This window comes from Uloborus diversus, chromosome 7 (assembly GCF_026930045.1).
Source record: "Uloborus diversus isolate 005 chromosome 7, Udiv.v.3.1, whole genome shotgun sequence".
In the NCBI taxonomy this organism is placed as follows: Eukaryota; Metazoa; Arthropoda; class Arachnida; order Araneae; family Uloboridae; genus Uloborus; species Uloborus diversus.
Genome location: NC_072737.1, coordinates 32,478,167 through 32,495,135, shown reverse-complemented (window position 1 = coordinate 32,495,135; position 16,969 = coordinate 32,478,167). Strand labels below are relative to the sequence as shown.

Below are 16,969 nucleotides of genomic sequence, written 5' to 3'. Positions count from 1 at the left end.
CAAAAAGTACAGTTTTACTTAATGTTACTTAACTAGTATAATTCTAATCAAGAGAAGAATAAATTTGATTCTATTGCAAGAGTTTTTTGTCCCCTTTCTGTCAAGAAAATTATCTCCAGTTTTGCATTTGTATAATATTAATATTGAGCCCTCTAGAGCATCACTTAAAATATGAGTTCAGTGAGAATTATTGTTAACAGACAGTTATTGAGCAGGAGTAAGTTTTATTCCACTCGGGGAAAAATTGGAATTTTTCTAGCACAAAATATTGTTATCCTTTCCATTGTAATGCTTTTTCTTCAAACATTTTTTTATGTTCAATTTCTCCCTGTAAAAACAGTAACTTTGATAAATGCAGGAAGCTGTATGATATTAATGTCTCTATATCAAGTATTATTTGCTACTTTTCTCACTAAAACTATAAATTTATTTTTGTATGACATAATTAAATAAACAATATCAACGAACAAAAATGTTTTAGTTTAATATTGTTTATTTAATGGGTGTGTATACATGTTCACACACAATTTTATTAATGCAAGAAAAGAATTGAAAAAAAAATCAACTTTCTGTTCAAAACTTTCCGTTGTTTAATTAAAAAAAAAAAAAAAAAAAACCTGAAAGTTTCTGCCAAAAAGATATAGTTTTAAAAATTTGGAGATAACCAGTACACATGGTAGATAAACCCCTCCTCTGTCTTGAGGCAAGAGATAATACTAGTAGCTCTGGTAGGTGCCACTGTATAGCATGATTTAGAAAAAAAATTCAATGAAAGCCTACTTAGGACGTAATCTTTATAAGCGTTTTACTCAAAACTTGAAAATTTCCACTTACATCCCTTTGCTTCTCACCGCCTCAATTATAAAAATCACATCCTTTTAACAGCTAATGTTGAATGTAAGTTTCTGATTGGAAAAATTTGCACCTGTTTTTGGGCAAGAGCTAGTAATAGTAGCTCTGGAAAGTGCTGCTACACAGCAAGATTTAGAAATCTTTTCAATGAAAGCTTACCTACAGTTTGAACTTTTCTTTACTTAAAACTTAAAAAAGTCCACTAATATCCCTTTGCTTCTCACAACCTCAATTAATGACATTTCTTTTTACTAGGCTGAAGAGGCTGCTAAAAAGCAATTGTTGTTGTCAAATTTATTAAAAAAGGAGATTGACCAGTATCGTCGTTTGGTAAGTTGTTTTTATAAGTTGTTACTGTCAAGTTTGGTTGATTTAAATTGAGTGTTTTTTTTTAATCATTGATTAAAATCTTTTAATAAGTTAAACAAAAAAAAAAAAAGAAAAGATTTGCTGTTTTAGAATGTGTTTTTCCAAACATGAAGTATGTTGCATTTGCTACTTTAGCTTTAATTAAGTTAACTATTCTAGGCCCCTCCCTGCTTATCTATGTGTGCGATTTGAATGCTTTAAAACTAAATTATGCTTTGATAAACTAGTGATATTGCTGTCATTCTTCATAAATGAAACAAAAAACAGAGTAAAAATTGCAGTTCTTTATGTTCTAAACGACTAATTACAATACACTGGTGTGCAAAAATTAAGGACGGAAGTCGAAAAATTAGCATGTCAGCTGAACGAAGAGGCAGAGCGGACAGAAAGACCAATCAGGAGATTAAGTAAGGTGATGTACGGTAGCACATGTGCAGATATGCAGGCAGACGTAATGGGGGAGGGTCTGAGTAGTATAAAGCATGTTGTCGGTGTAAGATCAGTATTTCTGGCAAAGAGATTGCACGCCGTATAGCAGTTAAAATCACACCGAGTTGCTGCCTCAGCGAGAAATGGCAAATAATCAATCTGTTAGACGACATCTGGATGCTTTTACCCAAGGTCGAATCATCGGGAAGTTGGAGGAAGGCCGCAGTGTGACAAGTGTGGCTGCAGAGTTCGAAATTGCCCACAGCATCGTTTCACAACTTTGGAGGCAATTTCAAACTACAGGAACAGCTATCCGGGAGTTCAGTAGTGGTCGTCCACGAGGAACCACACCCGCAGATGACCGGTATATTGTCTTACAGGCCAGAAGAAACAGGCAGCAGACAGCGGGAGAAATCGCTAGATACGCGACTGGACGACCGATATTGCGTTTTACCGTGTCCAGAAGACTGCCCGGTGGTGGTCTGTTTGCACGGCGCCCTATACGGGGTGTACCTCTAACGCCTGCCCATCGGAGAAGGCGTTCTCTGTGGGGCCGGGAACACCGGAATTGGAGAGACAATGAATGAGGACGTTTGCGCTTTACAGATGAGAGCAGATTCAGTCTGAGTAGCGATTCTCATCGCATACTCATCTGGAGAGAGCGGGGAAGCCGCAATCATCCCTCGAACATCATTGAAAGGGACAGGTATGGAGGTCGCGGTGTTCTCGTTTGGGGAGACATCATGCTTGGTAGTCGTACAGACCTTCACATCCTCGACGCAGGTTCAGTCAACGGGACCCGTTATTGTAACGAGATTCTTCTTCCATATGTGCGTCTTTTTAGAGGCGCTATGGGTCCAAAGTTCCTTTTCATGGACGACAATGCACCATGTCATCGCACAGTAGCTGCCGAACAGCACTTAGAGAGTGAGGATATTGAACGTATGGATTGGCCGGCACGATCTCCGGATCGCAATCCCATCGAGCATGTATGGGATTTTCTAGGCAGTCGCTTGGCAGCTCGTACCTTACCACTAGTAACGATTCGGGAGCTTCGATTGGCGCTGCAAGACGAATGGGCAGCAATGCCTCAACAACTCATTGACACCCTCATTCTCAGCATAGGCAGACGCTGTGAAACCTGCCTAGCAGTCGGGGGAGATCATATCCCCTACTAAAGACCGGATGTTTCTTGCTGGACACCCATCACAGGGATGTTTCGGCCTTCAGTCGCATTGCGCTCCATGTTACTTTTTCAATAAAGCTTCTTTTTATCCCTCTGATTTCTCTTTTAGTAAGTGTTGCTTACATTACACATGTCCTTACGTATTGAGGATCTTATGGTATTAAATGTGTTGATTTGGAAAGCTTTTGTACAAAGTTATATTGAAAAAACCGTCTCGTCCTTAATTTTTGCACACCAGTGTAGTTCTGCTGTGGCAAATTAAAGTGGAGTATCTGCAGAAATGAGTTTGTGGGATATTTGAAAAAACGAGTTTTGGATTCCATACTATAGTGGTGTGACATTGATGTCAATGTTTTGGAAACATTGATTATTTTGTTCAAATATCTGTTTTATAGTTGAGGTTTTTTCCGATGTCACTGTTACACATTTCAACAAAAAAAAAACTTCTTAAAAACATGTGATAATTCTACATATTAAAAAATTTTCATTGTTAATCAGTAGTGCAGTATTTATCTCATTGGAAAAAGCATTCTGTAATTACCATCATTGTTTCACAATCAATGTTTCTTAAACACTGAAGTCTTGCATTTGCCGTTTTTTCGAAGTCAATATTTTAAGTTTCTCCAAAGATATATATAAAATGCAATAAGAAATTAGACATTTTTTTTTTTTTTTTGGTCTTCTGTGATCAAATTATCTTTTACTGGAACGTGAAGTAAACTGACCAGGACACTGGGATTTTGTCTGAATCCCGGGAATGTGTCGGTTAAACCGGGACATCCGACAAGCCTATCTAATGATCGATTGAATTGACTTAATATATTTTTAGATTTAAAAAAAGTTAACTTTAAAGACAGCTTGTATAAGTCATTGCTTGTTCAATTTCATACTACAAGTGTTTAATAACCATACATATACTTGTACTATTGTTAACACTTATTTATTTTATTTGTACTATTTAAGTGTCCTAATCTAAAAATATTTGTATTTCAGAATGAAGCTAAGCAGCTGAAGGCGAATGAAAATAAAATAAAGTATTTCTTAAGAGATGCAAGGATGCAGTCTGCCAACATGAGACATTACTGTGATGAATTTCACCATGAGATGCAAAGAAAAATGCGGAAAAGAAATTATTCTGAAGAATTGGTTTGTGCAATATCATATCTTTTCTCTTTAGTGGCTAAATTTTAAACTAACTTTTCTCTGAGACAAGGGTGGATTCAGGGAAGGGTCAAAAGGACAGCTGACCTCCCTGTAATGAGAAACACTTTTCATCAGTTTAGCAGCCATTAGCAATAAGTAGGAGAATGTATAGTGTTAAAATGTTTCCATAAAATGAATTTAAATATTTTATCTTTCCTTAGTATCATTATTTTTGAACTTCAATTTTGTAGAAACTAAAGGTTTAAGTTGCCATTGACCAAATTGAAGGAAATGTAAAGAAATTCAATTTAAAAATTTAAATCATGCCAGGAAAAAGTATAAATTAAATTTGACTGGAAAATTTAAGAGGGTACGAGCATGCACAAAAAAAAGCAGAACTTGCTTTTTTTTGTAAGCTGTTTTAATGCCTGCTCTTCATAAGTTCACATCCTATTGCATTGTAAAAGGGTTCTTTTTACAATGCAAACTCCGAAACGCATGTTTGAAATACTTCTGCTTTTACATATTTGTACTTCTTTTAACTTTATTGTATAACATTTTAATGCAACTTTGTTACACCTTTCTTGGTTTCATAGAAACAAAAATTTTCTTGACACATTAAATGTAGTAAATCTGTAGTTTCATTCATTTGTAAATTTATAATTTAAACATGAGCAATTAATAAATTGAAATATATGTTTTTCACAATAATTTTCATTTCACACACATATAGGTAGTTTAATTAAATGTTATACAAATATGTGTTGATATGCAATTTATCTTACATTTAGTTCAAATTATACTTTGTTTTTCTTCCAATTTATTGGCCACTGAAACTTGACCCCCTTTACAGACATTTCTGGATCCAACCCTGCTCTGAGACAATTTTTATGATTCCTTTTTCTTGTTAGGGGTGTCATGCAGATTTTCTAGCTAGCCAAAAACTTACTTTTATCCACCATTACTAATTATAGAAATGTATTCTTTTTTATTATAATCCATTATCTTTTATCTCTTTTATATTTATCTGATTATAATATTTATTTCTCAAATGAGGGTGAATCGACCATTAGGTCATTTAACCACGGACTTTCAGTATCTCTCGTCAACACAATTAAAATTAGTTAGTGTGGAGCAATCGTCCAGATGAGCAGCGTCCATGACTTGTCCAGAGTTAAATAAAGTGCAGGTTGGAGAATCTGCTAGGTGAAAATGATACAAATAGGCATTGAGACAATCGTGTCTTGTTAAAAGTCTGAAAGCAGCTCGAGGAGAATTCGGGGAACAGTGAGATGTCTCGTACAGTTTTCTCTAGGGTTTACCCTCGTCAGCCTGTGAAGCAGCTTGACAAAGCGCATTTCTGTACAATCTTTTAATCTCCAATTCAGCAGAGTGGAGTGGCAAGGCACCACAAGGCCTTTGGAGAATACTAGCCCCTTTTTAAGCCAAGAAGTCAGCCTTCTTATTTCCTGACAGACCACAGTGGAATAGTACCCACTGAAAAGCTACCATTTTCCCGGTACTCCTCAGGAGTTTTTTGCAGCTTTGTATGTGAGAACTCGCCCAGAGCCGGTAAAGCAGAGGTCGAGTCTGAAAGTATTACTGCTATTTGGATAAGATGAAAATCAAATTGTGTTGTAAGGCCACATGAATGGCTTCTAGTTTTCCATTGAAATGGGTTGTGAAGGGTCCAACATGTTGATAAAAAGAAAAATAGTCACAAAATATTCCAGCGCCAGCACTCCAAGGAAATCCAACAGGGACCTAGCAGTACAGATGCGAAGCCATTCGTCAAGAGGGAAACAAGTGTTAATTGTTTCCAAGGCAATGGCGCTGAGTTCAATAGGATTTGTGTAGCATTTTTTTGCGTCCACAACCGAGTCCAGTCTGACATTGAGTTTCAAATGATTCAGTGGATTCGCAATGGATAGAAGTTCAAAGGGAGCATCATTAATGTCATTGTATTGCATGTTCTCACGAACACATTGAATGAAACTCCTCTGAGTCTTCAAATTACGTATTCCACAATAACTGTAATCTCTTCAGATATTGTTTGGGAGTTAACCTAAAATAAAATTAATTAATGCTTCAAAGCTTTAAACATTTGTAATGCAGAATAATTCATGCATAATATGCAATACCCATATTTAACAAAACTGTTTTATGTGTCTCAAACTGTAATGAAAATTGTAAATGATTGAAAATGAAACAAAATATATTTTTAAAGCAGTGTGTGATCAAATGCAACCTATAATTTCTAATCAGTATAGGCCATTCTTTTAGAAGTTACTGAAAGTATTGTACTGCTAAACTGTTTTAAATAACATTTAACAAAAAGTACCTTAGTGTTAATTGCTAAACAATAGGGTGGAACGAAAAAAACAAAGTTTTTATTTTCGAATTGTAATAGTGCAGAAAAGTTGCGATTGGTGAAGACTTACAAAACAAAACAAAAATTTTTAAAATCGGATAATATCTTCCGATCCCGCAACGAGCCTAAAAATTTGAAAAAATGGAAAATTTCATGGGTTCTTAGAGATTTTTTAAAAATTTTTCTCCAACGTTTCTTTTTAATACTCTAAGACGGAAAAGTTACGATTGGTGAAGCCTTCAGAAATTTAAAAAAACATATTGAAATCAAATAATACCTTCTGATCCAGGAACAAGCATGAAAAGTAAAAAAAGGGAGAATTTCATCTTTTCTTAGTGATTAAAAATAAAATTGTTCTTGTTGTTTTTTCCCCCGGTGTTACAGGGAAAAGCCTTTTAAAAAACCCTATATTACACATAAACATTAATTTATTTCTTGACTTTTAAGGTATCTTCGAAACATGCAAAACTACCATTCTTTACAACAATGAAACATTTTCAAATAATAGAAAGATATAAAATATTTACAATCCAGTATACAAGTCTTATTGTTTTAAGTGTTAGTTATTGAAGCTAATTTATAATCAGATTTTTTGGAAAATTCGGGCATAATTGATCTGGATTTCAGTGTTGCTCTTATGTAGCCATCTCTTGATTTAAATCCACACACTTTGAGTGAAGCCTCCGTCACTAGCATCACACATCTTTCGACAGCTTGCGTATGGCAGGGGAATAGTTTTATATCCCAGTCGGGTATAGTGCCTGTTACAATAAAATTTTCAATGTCTTTGTTAGGAACTTTTCGAAGAAAAGGTGGAGAAGATAGCTTTGTCGTGTTCCAATTAATAATCTCTGTGTAACCTTCTGCTTCGAAATTTAGAGATGGAATGACAAAGTTTCTAATGCTTTTGCCTTTAGAAGCAGATTCTCTGGCTTTTAAGATGTTTTTAAACGCTCGTTCTCTTATGTGCCTCCTTTCATCAAACACCATTGCCATTAATAAGTTTTCGGGATGCGCAAAGAAAGAGTTTCTTTCAATGACACGGTAAAACAACTTGTTTTAGATTGTCAGGTAAGTATTGACAGGTTTGAATTGTTCTGTAAACATGAATGGCACCGTCTGTGAAATTTTTGTGGTTCTTCATTTCGCTAATGGGGCGTATTAGATGCATACACTGTACTAAGCGGCATGAACAAATATGAGTATCGCGGGATTAAAGGGCCATGTGGACAATTTACAGGCAGGCTCTAGTACTAAAATATCACATTTGTTTTATAAACAAACGTTCTTCCATTTAGTATTTCATACCGAACTTATGAGGATCGTTAAACTAAAAGAAAAAAAAAAGCTAAGAAAGGGCTTAAAGTTTACATTTTTTCAAACATGTAGGTTCGTTGCGCAATCGGAAGATATTGTTTTATTTCAAAAAGATACTTTTGAATTGAAGGATTGAAGTCTTCACTAAACGCAACTTCTCCGTTCTGTAGCCTGAAAAAGTACATTGATTCAAAAATGTTAAAAATTCGGAAAAATCCAGAAATTCTCAACTTTTTCGATTTTTTTTGCCTTGGTTCTGGATCAGAAGGTATTATTCGATTTCAATTTTTTTTTATTTCTGAAGGTTTCACCAATCGTAACTTTTCCGTCTTAGAGCCTTAAAAAGAAACATAAAACAAAATTTTTGAAAAATCACTAAGAAAACACGAAATTTTCCATTTTTTCAAATATTCAGGCTCGTTGCGGGATCGGAAGATATTATCCGATTTTAAAAATCTTTGTTTTGTTTTGTAAGTCTTCACCAATCGCAACTTTTCCGCACTATTACGATTCGAAAATAAAAACTTTGTTTTTTTCGTTCCACCCTACTAAACAATCGTACTGGTGAGACTTATCCATTTCTTATGTTGGTAATTTCAATCTTCCACATACAAATTTACATTCAAAAATAATCAGTTATATTTTTTTCACATTGATTAAAAAATTGCTGTAATCAGAAACTACAATATATGTACATGGCAACTGTTTCACATGAGCTGTAACTTTAAAAAATATTCACTAAATTTTTAAAAATAGTATTTTGTAGTGCTTATAATAAAATACTGATCATTTCTTAAACTTTAGAAAATGTTCAGCATATATGTTTAATAATTTGTTCAGCTCGGTTTTTCTTCTATCTATTCTATCTATTATGTGATGGGGCGGGGGGGGGGGGAGAAGCGAACTAATCTTTTTCTGTCATAATTATATACTCCAACTATAAATTATTTTCTTGATGAAAAAACTAATATTCCATAGATTGAGTTGTTTTCTTTATGGCTTTTCTCTGAGCATTTGCAAAGCAATCGATAATTTTTCATCAATTCATGTTCTCATTAAAAGTTTGCTCCTCACAATTTTTTCTTTTATTTATTCATTTAATTAGTTTTTTTTCTCAAGTAAACTTACAAATTTAGCAACTGCTATACTCTTTTTCTTTAGGTTGCAGAAAACGTTTTTAAAGAAGTTTTGAAGATACAGAAAGATCAAGTACAACAGTTATGTGATGCAGTAAAAGAATCAGATGCTGTAGATGCAAAACATCATAAAAACTATCTTGAGGCTTTAGAGAATTTGTATCCTTCAATGAGATTGTGTCAATCAAAGGGATTTTTTTTTTTTACCACTAGAATTACCAAAAGTGTAATTTTGACCCTCCCCCCCCCCCAGCAAGCTTTTTTTGCTAACTGCTTCTCTGTATTTACATAAAAAGCTTAATCCTTCCTTGACTTTTCCTAAATCATAGTGCTGTGCAATAATATAAAGTTTTAAAGAAAATGTTTTTTTTTTCCAAAACTTTAACTAAAGGGCCTATTGCAGACACATGTCATTTTGACCCCTTTGAGAAAAAAAAGAAATGTAAATACATTTACTAATGCTGAAACATATCCTTGTAAGAACTTAAAGCATTAGTAATGTTTTTGTACATAAAAGGGAGCATTAGTCGCTAGTTTCTGAAATGTAACTGAATCAACTCTGGTCATTTTTAAGGGTATTTTCAACATATTTTAAATACTTCATTACATATCCCTAAAATCTCTGCATGCTTTAAATAAACTGTATTTAATATACATTTGGTTATTTTCAACTATTTTTTAGAAATATATAACATTATATTGGGAATATGCAGATTTCTTCTCAGAGGGTCAGAATGACCTTCGCCCTATTATTAAGTTTGTGAGGACTACTGCAAAATTGTAGTGTTCACAAAATGTTGCGTATTCAGAGCTAAGCAGGAGGTTTGTGCCAGTTTCATATCTTGTTAAAATGATCTATTCCATTCAAAACTGTTTTTACTAAGTGTAAATTCTTTTCTTATAAAATTAAAATTTATCACTATTTTACTGCAACTTATTAATTGAAAAATATACTTCAGTGTTTCATATATTTGTAAATGTTAACGTTTAAAATCATGATTTTATTTTTGTAAATCTAGCTTGATTTACAAAACGGCTTGCTGATTTTTTCATAATATATTTTTACTTTGTGATTGACCTTAAGATTCCTCTAAGATATCAAACTAATTATGCCATGATGACGGAAGCAGTAGCTGATGAAAAAAAAGAAATGGAAATTGAAACAAATGCTATGAAACAGGTAATTACCTTTGAAAATCAAATGTAGGAGAGAAATGGTCATTGGTCAAGTGTTCCACATTCTTTTTTAAATTCTAAAAGTCTTTCCATGGTTTCAAATGTTTCTGAACTTTTAAAGATTTCATTGTTAAAAAACTAATAAAAAGAAAATGGTTGTTGCAATTAATTAAGAAGTTGAGGATGAACAGGACAATAAAGTAGCAAGAAGAGGAGGATACAAATGGGGGGGGGGGGAGGTAAAGGGCAGTATCTGCAGTAATGAATTTTTGATTCCTAAGATACTAAGTTACTCTGTTCTGTGTGCATAGTTTATATTTCAAAATCTGACAAGGCAATAGATGTAATGCACTGTATTGCACATTCAGGCAAGAAGAGAATAGTCTTTATGTTTTCTGGAAACATTAATATCTCATATACAGTGACTCCCAAAAGTGTTCGTACACCTAGGACTTTCAATGAAATAGGTCCAATGCATTGGTTCGAATTAATATTTCAGAATAGGTATTTAATTATAAGATCTATGATCTATTTTTAACAAAACTACATGAAAATTTTTAATAAAACATTAAAACTTATTTTTTTAAAAATCAAAAACCAAAAAGTGCCGGAAATTAAATGTCAAAAAATTGGTACTTTTTAAGGTTATTATTAAGTAGAATATCATGCAGTATCAACAACAGCTTTTAAACGTCTGGGAATGGATTTCATTGTTTTTTCTTTCTTTTTTTATGCAATTTCTGAGTAAGTGTTCTGCTGCTCTTCGATTCTTATTGTTTCTAGTTCGCTTTTCGTTTCAATGGTGTATTTTCGTAATCTAGCCACTAGATATATCCAAATATGTTCCATTAAGTATAAATCTAGCGATCTAGGAGATATTTCTAAGTTTAAGGACAATTTTTGGGGCACCAAACGCAAACGTATACTACTTATCGTTATCTTGATAAAAAGCAAAGTTGTTTCCGATTACCAAATTTTGGGCTAATAGTTTAAAATTCTTTTTTTAAATATTTAAATAAACAGCATGATTCATTGTTTCTTCAAAAAATTCTAAATTTCCAAGTCCTGATGTAGTTATGCACCCTCACACAAAAACACCTTCACCGTCCTGATTAACTGATCCAACTAAGTTCTTAAGATTAAATTCCTCATTTTTTCTTCTATTGACAGATATACAACAATTTAACCCAAAATATTGAATTTATTTTCAACTTTAGGTAAGACATTGTTCCAAAACGTTTTGAGCTTATTTATCATTGATTTTACGGCAGAAAGCGTAAGCTTACTGTTTTTCGCACGAACAAAAAAAATTTCTGCGGGAAGAGTTCCCATTTAATCCAGCTAATCAGAAAACTTGGCGAGCAATTTTGGGTGAAAATTAAACATAAAATGTTTCAGTCAATTCTGCAGAAACTTTTTCAGCACTCAAATGTGCATTTTACATAATTTTTTAACTGTAAACCTCCGATCACGTTTTGTTAACTTTGTCAGTTGACCTTTTCTTACCTTGTTTTCGATCCGATTCTTGTCTTTAAATCATTTTATCAAGCACTTTACTAAAGAATGGTACAAATTAACTAATTTAGAGACATTTTAAATCAATTTATGTCTACTGTGAGGGGAAAAAAACAAATTTCGAATCGCGATTATTGTTTTCTACGCATACCTGCCATTTTAAAATATTAAGCATAATATTAGGAAATAAATAAACAAAAAATTAAAGGCAAATGACTTTACAGTGTCATTACAATGTAAAAATAATAAAAAAACCACATATGATAATTTTAATCATGAATTTATTTGAAAATATTTCAGGGTACAATGACTTTTGTGGCGTATTTTTTGTCTCTTCGTTTTTTAACAAATTTCAAAAATAAAATCTGGCAATGTTTTGAAAAAACTACAGGGTTTTATTCAGAATGGCATAGGAATGGTGTGAAAAAAAATTGGACTTTGTATTCGAATTCAGTTTTGCGTTATTTTGGTTTTACTACAAAATTTCAAGGTGTATGAGCACTTTTGGGAGCCACTGTAAGTATCATTTGTTAGGCTTACAATATAGTTGTAGGAGCATTAAATTAAAATAAAAGTCTAAATATCATTAATAGGGTATTAAAAGGTAGGAAACAAATACTTAGGAGCTACTCAGAGCTGAAAGTAGGGTTTCCAATCCCGACCCTGAATCCCATGGGATTCTGCATGATATTAAGCGGGATTAATCCCGGGGGATTGGGAGAAAAATCACACGGGATTTTGCATGTAAACATTTCACAATTTTTGCCATCTATACAGAACATTTTTACAAGTATCATCTGAAATTTTAATCACCTTCCCACAAGAAGAGCAAGAAATTTTTTTTTTCTCATATGATAAATGGTAGATTTACCATTCAAAAAAACAATAAAAATAGAGTAGTTCTGAGACTGAATTGGTATTGGCATTATGAGGTTTCAGTGTTCATACGTTCAGCAATTGCGAAAACGCTTAAAAATTATAGGCCTTTTCGAAAACCATCACTATGTATTGAAACCCGAAAAATTGGGCTTTAGAAGAAATTAAGAAAGTATTACAGGGTGCAAAATCCACTAGAGTAGCCTGAATGCGATGTTAGAACACTTCTGTAAACAGGGACATAAATAGAGGGCGGCAGATGGGGCTTGTGCCCCGGGCGCCAGATTTTAGGGGCTCTAAACTGATAAAGTAAATGGTCAAATTAATTTTTGTGAAAAAAAAAACTCAATACAGGCGCAGGCAGAAAGTTTGCATGGTTTAATGTGGGTAAGAGTGGTAAAGATAGACCGAAAGAGAGCGAAGAGGGCGCAGTAAATAGCATGAAAGTATTTTCTTAGAGTGACTAGTACTTGTTATATAATCTTATTTAAAGAACCTCCCTCTCCGAGGAGGAATATAGGAGCAAAGCTATGGGAAGTACAAAACAGCTGAAATGCTCAAATGTCATTTTTCTACAATTAAACGTTATAAAGCTGCCTACCTAATGTTATAAAACTTCCTCTCATTTACAATGACGAGAGCTTGTCTACCCTACTGGCCTAAGGGAAAATCATTACATTGTTCCATTGGCCTAGTTTAGCTTACAATTTTTCTCATTCTTGGTAAAAAATCTCGCATTATAATAATTGAGATTCAATTTAAAGTGCGAGAGGCTGCCCATTTTTCTTTAGAAAATACTAAGGTTTTTAGAGATAAATTCAGCTAAATTGAGAAATTTCAGATTTAGTTTCGACACATTTTTGCCAGCCATGCAATATTTTAAATATGCTTAATCATCTACTTAAAATTAATGTCTTAGAAATCAACTATTTTTTATACCTCTCAAATTTTGCTTTGGTACTTCCGATGCATTTTTATATTAACAGTACAACCTTATTTTTCTAGCTCCCGTTTATCCCAACCTCCGGCTTATCCGGATCAAATTAGCAGAGTTAAAAAATATATTCACTAAAATGATAATTCTAAATTAATGATAGTAAGAACGAAACTATAAATGTGCCAAATATTCGCTTATTTTGATTAAATACACATGAATACAGGGTGTTTCGTTTTAACCTGAAAGATCTGTATTTTCACAACCTTAATCCTAGATGTGTACTTCCATTTGCAAAAATGTTCAAAATCAGATGCAGAGTTAAGATATTGAATGTTTGAAGCAAAAATAAAAATGAGTCAAAAGATTGGATTTTGGAAGAAGACCTTAGTCCTAGATGTATACTTCCATTTGCAAAAATGTTCAAAATCAGATGCAGAGTTAAGATATTGAATGTTTGAATCAAAAATAAAAATGAGTCAAAAGTTAAAAATTTAACTTTTTATACGGGCCTCAGGTCTCCTTATATTTAGGGAAATAATCTCCATTGAAAAGTATTACTGACTCAAAAAACTTGACATTTGTGCGACCAAAATTCAAGGAGATGTTCCAGGTCAAAGTTTTAAGGAACCATACAGAAGATGAGATTGGAACTTATCGCCTTTTCAGTTGAATGACAGGTCCTCAAAGTAAGAAAAACAAGATATTTATATTTTTCATTGCTATTCAAAAATAAATGCAAATGTTATGTTGTGATAAGCAAAAATACACTACAAAACCTCGAACAATTTCAAAAACCACACTCTATTTTTCTATACACAGATATAATTTTAAACACTTGTTAACTGCTATATTTTCCCCCAAAAGGTGTTATTGACAGCGATTGAAAAGTGGTGTAAGTCACAAAACGCTGCGCTTCATAGGTCGGTGAATATTGGTCGTATTATTTTCCAACTTTTTGTGTTGGAATTATTTTTCAATGGAGATTATTTCCCTAAATAAAAGTTAGGGGACCTGGGGCCCGTATAAAAAGTTAAATTTTGTATTTTTTGACTCATTTTAATTTTTACTTCAAATTTTCAATATCTCAACTCTGTATCTGATTTTGAACATTTTTTCAAATTTAAGTATACATCTAGGGCTAACGGTTGGGAAAATAAAGGTCTTGCAGGTTAAAACGGAACACCCTGTTTATAGGTCGTGCAGTAAATTATAGTCATCTAATGAACTACGTGATGTATTTGGAGTGTCAGTCTGACACCACTGCAGCTGAACTATTAATGACCATATATTTTCTAGTAACAATCCTATGTAATTTTGCTGCAAATGATCGTTTTTCGCTGCTAATAAAACATAAGTCTTCTTATTTGTAAATTAATTACTGCTTATTATCCGTACTAGAGTTTTGATATCAAGCACATTAGGTATCTGTTTTTCTAAAAAATGTTTTTCAGATGTATACTAAATACCAGAGGTGGGGAACGTGCGTCCTTTATAAAAATTAGCTCTTATAATAATTAATATTTAACTATACAGATTGCGACAATTTAAAATGTGTTGCATATAAAATGTTCAAGGTAATGTTTAAATAAGACAATCTGTTCGATTCAAGCTATTTAAGTTGTCGGATTAAAGTCTATATACTAAGTACTAGCAATATTCAATCAATTTCACGTGAAAAACAAAAACGAATAGCTAAATGTTTCATCGGAGTTAAAATTATTTCACACATTATTGCGAAATATTGTTGAATACTGTTATTTTTCTTATAAATGTCTTCATAGTAGTATAATATAAATACTTAAAAATAAATAATTGAAAACATTTCTGTTTTATTGTTTTCATTTGAAGTGATAATTTTAAATTCTCATCTGGATACATTTAAAAAAAAGTAACATCAAAGAAATTGTAAAAAGATGCATGTGGCGGGCATGCGTCCAGGAGACCTCAGAGCACCTTCAGCCTTAAAATGTTGTACAAAATTACTTCGAGCCCCAAAGATTTGAACTTGGGGTTGTTTACTTTAAATTTCTAACTAGGTTTTTTTTTCTTGTAAATTTTTAAGCTAAAATTTCACATAAATTGCCTTTAAAGGGTGAAAGATTTCTCACATCCCTTAATGTTTCATGCTGTTCCAAAAAGATTTTTTCTGCATCAAATAAAGCTTGTAACAATTTTATCAATAAATTAGAACAGCAGGAAAAAGGGTTTCTATTTTAGCGAAAAGTTCTATGCTCAGTCCGGAGCTAAAGAGCAAAATATATTTCTAGAGACCACGAACTTGGAAGCAGTTTTTCAAACGTACAAAACTGCCGCTTTGCAATGCTCAGGAGCCCCTTTGGCACCAGCACCTATAGCTGTGCAAGTTGGTTCAAGTTAGTTTGGAACAAGGGAAAATACTCTTCAAAGCGATTATTTTTTTCAAATATCATCTCATTTATGCATATTTCTATCAAATTATTTTTATATTTTCGGGTAGGAGTGAGATTGTGTTTAAAAAATTAGCTCTTCACTTAAACTCTATTTTCTATGGGAGGGAGAGGAAAATTATCACTTTGTTCGAAACGGAACTCGTAACGTGTTTTTCAATCTGATTCTTTCTGACAGACGATTTAAATCTTCGCGAATCAAATAATGTTGCAAAGCAATCTTCGGCGGTTGGTATGCATCAGCGAGCAGGGCAGGGAGCAGTGTCACCTGATAAAAAAATAATGCAACAAGTTGATAATTGCTCCCTTGAGGAAATACAAAATAGTTTTCCTTGAAAAACATCGTATGTAAAATAATAAATAAAATATTTAATTATTTTTACCCCCTATTGAAATTTTAAAAAATACAATCCAGTGATAAAACTATAAAAACTTATAACTACGTAAAAGTTGCATTTATAGGCTTATCAACACATGCAGCCTCCTTATTTAAAATAATTTTATGATATTTATTTTTAATGGATGGGGGTAGGGGGTGCCAAAACGAGGTCTTGCCCCTGCTCGAAAATGACGTACTTACGTCTCTGTCTGTAAACTTAAGGAATGCACTCGAAACCTTTAACTTACTAAAAGTGCACTAATATTTTTTCCCCGTAGAAGAAAGCAATGAAAAGACCTGACATTTTAAATTTTTGCTCTCTAACCTGCAGGAAGAGCCTATAGATGTCTTTGTCACCATGAAGCTAATAATATAAATGTGGGTTTTACTTTGAAAATTATGCTGGATGAGTTAGCTGTGAAATCTTCAATATTCCGCATGACTCTAAAAAAGGTGACAGAAACACTAGATGACTCGCATGACAGTGCAGTACGTTAAGCTGCTCAAGTTTTTGATAGTCTCTTTTAAGTGAGAGGTAAAATTAGCGAAATTATTCAAAAACTTTCATCAAGATTTTGACCCAGTCAGCGTTCACTCCCTGTTGTAAAGAACCAAGTGCACTGATGTAATAAGCAACATTAATGAAACAAAGGCAAATTGAATAGAATAATACACAAATCAAACAGACATCGTTTTTGTTCAAAACTTGCAGTTGATGAACAAAAACTCTTAACATGACCCCCTCCCCCCATAAGAGAAGAATAATCTAATATAGAAGGTGGTGAAGTTTATAGGGATCTTTTGCTATATGTCCACAATTATTTAATCGCAGCAAAACCAACTGCAGTGGAGCCACA

General features: G+C 33.1%; 1 protein-coding gene across 1 annotated transcript in view; it reads left to right on the top strand.

Moving 5' to 3' along the window:
• The window catches only part of LOC129225517 (centrosomal protein of 95 kDa-like), a 90,256-nt gene that overhangs the window by 71,473 nt on the left and 1,814 nt on the right, over window positions 1-16,969 (top strand). Inside the window, exons 14-17 of the mRNA XM_054859946.1 lie at window positions 1,108-1,182; window positions 3,830-3,982; window positions 8,829-8,962; window positions 9,899-9,983. Coding sequence (XP_054715921.1) covers window positions 1,108-1,182; window positions 3,830-3,982; window positions 8,829-8,962; window positions 9,899-9,983 — 447 coding nt within the window. The remainder of the gene's footprint in view (window positions 1-1,107; window positions 1,183-3,829; window positions 3,983-8,828; window positions 8,963-9,898; window positions 9,984-16,969) is intronic.